General features: G+C 37.7%; 1 protein-coding gene across 1 annotated transcript; it reads left to right on the forward strand.

Annotated features, from left to right (window-relative positions):
- Nucleotides 1-671: 671 nt before the first annotated feature.
- On the forward strand, nucleotides 672-3,484 carry LOC137837554 (putative pentatricopeptide repeat-containing protein At3g49142). Its single transcript, XM_068646573.1, has one exon. The coding sequence runs from the start codon at nucleotides 1,096-1,098 to the stop codon at nucleotides 3,115-3,117; it is 2,022 nt and encodes a 673-aa protein (XP_068502674.1). The 5' UTR covers nucleotides 672-1,095; the 3' UTR covers nucleotides 3,118-3,484.
- The last annotated feature ends 2,225 nt before the right edge of the window (nucleotides 3,485-5,709 follow it).

Raw genomic sequence — 5,709 nt, forward strand, 5'->3', positions numbered from 1 at the left:
AGAGCCTTTCATTGTATATAAGTGGGTGCAAAGTGTCAGATCAAAGTTTTATGCAACATAAAATTCTATTCAGTTCAATTATTTTAAGCATCCATATAGCATGCTTTTTTATTTATAACTACTAGCTGTGTAAATTTAACATAGGCATCAACAACCTCGAAATTGAGTTTTACCAAATATTAGCAAGAAAATTTACACCCTCGAACTGATTAAACAGTTCTGTATAGAACTTGTACGGTATTTACCAATATCACCAGATCCATGAATAGCGGTGATATGAACGGGTTATTATCATTTCCGATATCTTATACTAATTTGGTATCATAAAGTTATTATTTTATAACAATTAATTGTTTATCAAAGTGGGATTACATGAAAACAAGTAATAAAATTGTTTATTATTAATAATCGTATTGTTTGTATTTTAGATAGTTTTCTATAATGTTAACGTCTATTAATACTATATACAAAAATATACTTTGACTAACGAAATTTTACAAAATATTGTATAATAGGTAAACATGTATTTAAAAAAAAAACAATTTAAGATAAAGAGGAAAGGAGCAACCTCACATCTTGATACTTACATTACCATAATTGTTCCTCTCTCTTTCTTAAAATGCACACTTTCATTCTTCATCCTTCTAATAAAAGAGAAACCTCGTATCTTTAAGCATGTAAAACACATTCTATGGCCAAAATCTTTACAAATTGTGAGGAATACATGAACATGTGCTATGTCCATTTTAGAAAAGAACGTGACTCTTAATAAGTGAGTATGATTTCTTTTACATGCATTGAGAAGTAGCATTTGGAATTTAAATGTCACTACTCTTTTGCTGTTAAACATAATTTAGCTTGTCACAGTTTATTGTTTTTAGATCTCTCTTTTTCCCCTACATGGACACATTATACTCAAAGAGGAGGATACAAAAAAGTTGAAAAGATAAAACAAAACTATGTTAAATTTTCATTCAAAATCGAGAAGTTAAATATTGGGACTGCAATTCCTCTCCCTTAGACCTGTAAATCCTTTGCCCTTTTTCCTTCTCTCCCTCTCAATTTTAACATAAACAAAGTAACAGTTTCAAATTCATGAATTTAATTCCTCCATTAACTCAGCAGTTTCCTAAGTTACAAGCCTTGGTTTCTTCAATTAGAAAATCATCGGGGTCCCCACAAAACCCAGTTATTGTTTTGGAACTTCTGGGCAAAGCGCTAGACCAAAACCCAGATATCAAAACATTGAAAAATGTGCATTCCAAGGTTTTTAATCTCAGTTTTCACGAAAACCCATCTCTGGGAATCAAACTTATGCGGGCTTATGCCGCCTGTGGAGAACCTGGGTTGGCACGCAAGGTGTTTGATGGAATTCCTGAGAGGAATGTTATTTTCTATAATGTCATGATCAGAAGCTATGTGAATAACCATTGGTACAATGATGCATTGCTTGTTTTCAGGGACATGGTTGGTGATGGATTTAGTCCTGATAACTATACTTACCCTTGTGTTTTGAAGGCTTGCTCTTGCTCTGACAATGCGAGAATCGGGTTTCAGCTTCATGGAGCTGTGTTTAAGGTTGGGTTTGACTTGAATTTATTTGTAGGAAATGGTCTCATTGCGTTGTACGGGAAATGTGGTTGCTTGCTGGAGGCACGGCGTGTTCTTGATGAAATGCCAAGTAGGGATGTTGTTTCATGGAACTCAATGGTTGCTGGATATGTGCAGAATATGCGGTTTGATGACGCGCTGGAGATCTGCCGAGAAATGGAGTGTTTGAGGCAGAAACCGGATGCAGGTACAATGGCTAGTCTCCTGCCTGCAGTAACTGACACTTCATCAGAAAATATTTCATATGTTGAGCAGATGTTTGTGAATTTGGAGAAGAAAAATTTGGTCTCATGGAACGTGATGCTTACTGTGTATATGAAAAACTCAATGCCTGAAAAGGCTGTTGATCTTTATTTACAAATGGAGAAATGTGAAGTGGAACCAGATGCAATCACTTGTGCTAGTGTACTTCCAGCATGTGGCGATCTTTCAGCTTTGTTGTTAGGAAGGAGGATTCATGAATATGTTGAGAGGAAGAAGCTATGTCCAAATTTGCTTCTGGAGAATTCATTGATAGACATGTATGCTAGGTGTGGATGTCTAGAAGATGCGAAAAGAGTGTTTGACAGAATGAAGTTTCGTGACGTTGCATCATGGACTTCATTGATATCTGCCTACGGTATGACTGGACAAGGCTATAATGCTGTGGCACTCTTTACTGAAATGCTAAATTCAGGTCAAAGTCCAGATTTCATTGCCTTTGTGGCAATTCTATCAGCTTGTAGCCATTCAGGATTATACAATGAAGGGAAGTTTTACTTTAAGCAGATGACAGACGACTACAGAATAACACCAAGAATTGAACACTTTGCTTGTTTGGTTGATCTTTTAGGACGATCTGGACGAGTAGATGAAGCCTATAATTTCATCAAACAGATGCCAATGAAGCCTAATGAAAGAGTTTGGGGGGCACTGCTTAGTTCGTGTCGGGTGTACTCCAAAATGGATATTGGGCTTATAGCTGCTGACGAACTACTTCAGTTGGCTCCTGAACAATCAGGCTACTATGTGTTGTTATCTAATATTTATGCAAAGGCTGGTAGATGGACAGAAGTAACAGCTATTCGGTCACTAATGAAGAGAAGAAAAATTCGAAAAATGCCTGGGATCAGCAATGTTGAACTGAATAATCAGGTCCACACCTTTCTTGCAGGCGACATGTCACACCCACAGTCAAAGGAGATATATGAAGAGCTAAGTGTGCTGGTAGGGAAGATGAAAGAGTTAGGATACGTCCCTGAGACTGATTCTGCTCTTCATGACGTGGAGGAGGAGGATAAAGAATGCCATCTAGCTGTTCACAGCGAAAAGTTAGCTATTGTGTTTGCTATTTTGAATACCCGAGAGTTTCCAATCAGAATTACCAAAAACCTCCGTGTTTGTGGAGATTGTCATATTGCTATCAAGCTTATCTCCAAGATAGTTCAACGTGAAATTGTCGTCAGGGACACCAATCGATTCCATCATTTTAAGGATGGTATATGCTCTTGTTGTGATTATTGGTGAAGCTACTTCAGGCTGATTATTGTTGGAGAGAACTACAATTTTGACAACTTCAAGGGTTTCTATATATGATGGTGGATAATGCTGTTATTTCTTAATTTTTTGATACATCGGAGGAACAAGAACTTGGGTAGAAGGAGGTAATAAATGTTGTAAAAGGAGATGGATTCTACAACATCATGACACTCCGATGTTACCAATTGGAAATGGTATTAGTTAGCTTCCTCTATGATTGTAACAACAAAAAGATCCTTTTGATGCAGGACAATGTATTTTAGTTGTCATTGATTTGTCTTGCTAGATAAGGCAGAACCTTTGTTGTTCTTATACGTTACATTGTCACCAGGTTATTTGAAGGTTGCAATATTTACATTGGCGATGGCTTTAGGGACAATGCTGTTCTAAAATTAGGTGACAAAGGTATATTTTCCTATTGGCTTTCGCTTTCTTAAAGCCTTTCACTTGCATTCAAAATAATGACCAATTAGGATAGTCTTCTCATAAGTATTTATAGAAGAAGAAAATATGGAGTTAAAATGAATCAAACTTCAGTAAGTTAAAAGCTAATTTTGTAGCATAATTTGATTTTAAATAGAGCAAAGTATGTCCAAACTGAGCCAAATTCATTTTGTAGGAACCTTTTCCAATTGGCAACAGTAACTTCAGTTTTAGTTACTGAAACTCAAGGTTTTGGATCTTGGACATGAAGAAGCAAATTAAGAATTAAAGAAAGGAGAGATTGTCGTCTTGGGCATGTTACTGATCAGTTTTTTATGAGGTTCTAGGTCTACCCAGACGCAAATGACTAACTATCAATACAAGGAACCTTGATGTTGTCAATTCTGACCAAAAACTATTGTTAACAGAGTTCGGCCAATTTAGCTTAATCTCCGAGCACAGCTGAAACAACCCACTTTTATTATTATGGGAGAAGATATTATAAATTGGGATATATAACAGTAAAGGAGGAGAGTTTAATTTATAACCCTCAAACCTCCTTCCCAACAATGAACCTACCGATGTGGGACTTGGGATTAAGTCAAAATCAACAAATCTCCACCTTGGCTTAATTTCAAGTCCTACCTAATACAAATCTTCTCAAAACATAACAAAAACAAACTTTACAGTGCTTCAAATTTGCGCCTTCGGGCGCCAACTTCAAATGTGCAAGATATTAACCAAGTCTAAACAATGTTCAAACTTGGCCCTTATAACCACCTTGGTGAGCATATCTGCAAGATTCTCCGTAGTGTGAATCTTCTCGAGAACAATCTCCTCTTCTTCGAGAATCTCACGCACAAAGTGATAATGAACATCAATGTGCTTCGTCCGTGCATGAAAGACTTGATTCTTTGCTAAATGAATAGCACTCTGACTGTCAGAATATAACTCAAGTTGTTTCTGACCAACTCCCAAGTCTTTAAGCAACCCATGAAACCAAATTGCTTCCTTCACAGCCTTTGTAATCTCCATATACTCTGCCTCTGTCGTAGACAAAGCCACCGTAGACTGCAAGGTAGACTTCCAACTAACTGGCGCTTTTGCTAAAGTGAACAAATAGCCAGTAGTAGACCGTCGCTTATCCAAATCACCTGCATAATCAGAATCACAATATCCAACTATGGCATACCTGCAAGAACGGATCACTCTTGTATTCTCCTCCATTGTCTGTTCAGAGAACCTTAATCTTCCTTTCTGTCTGGTTTTCAACTTGAGCTTTCCACTTAAGGAAAATTTCAAGCACATCATTTTTGTTCTTCATAGTAAACACCCAAACTCTCTTGGAAAAATCATCCACAAAAGTGACAAAATAATGCCTACCTCCGATTGACGGAGTCTTGGCAGGTCCCCACACATCTGAATGCACATAATCCAGAATACCCTTGGTATTGTGAATTGTAGTGCCAAACTTCACTCTTCGTTGTTTTCCCAGAACACAATGCTCACAAAATTCAAGTTTGCAAGCCTTCGTACCTTTCAACAATCCCTGCTTGGTAAGAATTTGCAAGGATTTCTCTCCAGCATGTCCCAACCTCATATGCCACAACTTCGTTGCCTCAGCATCCTTCTTAGAGCTAGAAGTTGTTGTCGCTACTGTCCCCACCACTGTACTACCTTGATAGTAATACAGATTGTTCTTCCTCACGCCTTTCAACATCACCAGTGCTCCTGAAGTTGCTTTAAGAATTCCATCTCGCATCGTCACAACTAGGCCTTTAGATTCTAAAGCCCCCAATGAGATGAGATTCTTCTTCAACTTTGGCACGTACCGTACATCCCGCAAAATTCTGGTGGATCCATCATGATTTCGCAACTTGATTGAACCTATCCCAGCTGTCTTACATGGATTATCATTACCCATGTAAACAACCCTGCCATCAAGTTCTTCAAATTCAAAGAACCATTCTCGAATGGGACACATATGATAGGTACAACCTGAATCCAATATCCACTCATCTGGATACGATGATGCTGAAAGCGAGACAATTAAAGAGATATCTGATTCCACATCACTTTTGCATTCTGCAACATTTGCATCTTGCGGAACCTTCCCTTTCTTCTGCAGTTTTGGACAGTCTTTCTTCTAGTGTCCTT

Source organism: Phaseolus vulgaris, chromosome 4 (assembly GCF_000499845.2).
Source record: "Phaseolus vulgaris cultivar G19833 chromosome 4, P. vulgaris v2.0, whole genome shotgun sequence".
Taxonomy (NCBI): domain Eukaryota; kingdom Viridiplantae; phylum Streptophyta; class Magnoliopsida; order Fabales; family Fabaceae; genus Phaseolus; species Phaseolus vulgaris.

Excerpts from the sequence above, each read along its gene's own strand:
- LOC137837554 (XM_068646573.1), top strand. The coding sequence starts at position 1,096 with ATGAATTTAATTCCTCCATTAACTCAGCAGTTTCCTAAGTTACAAGCC.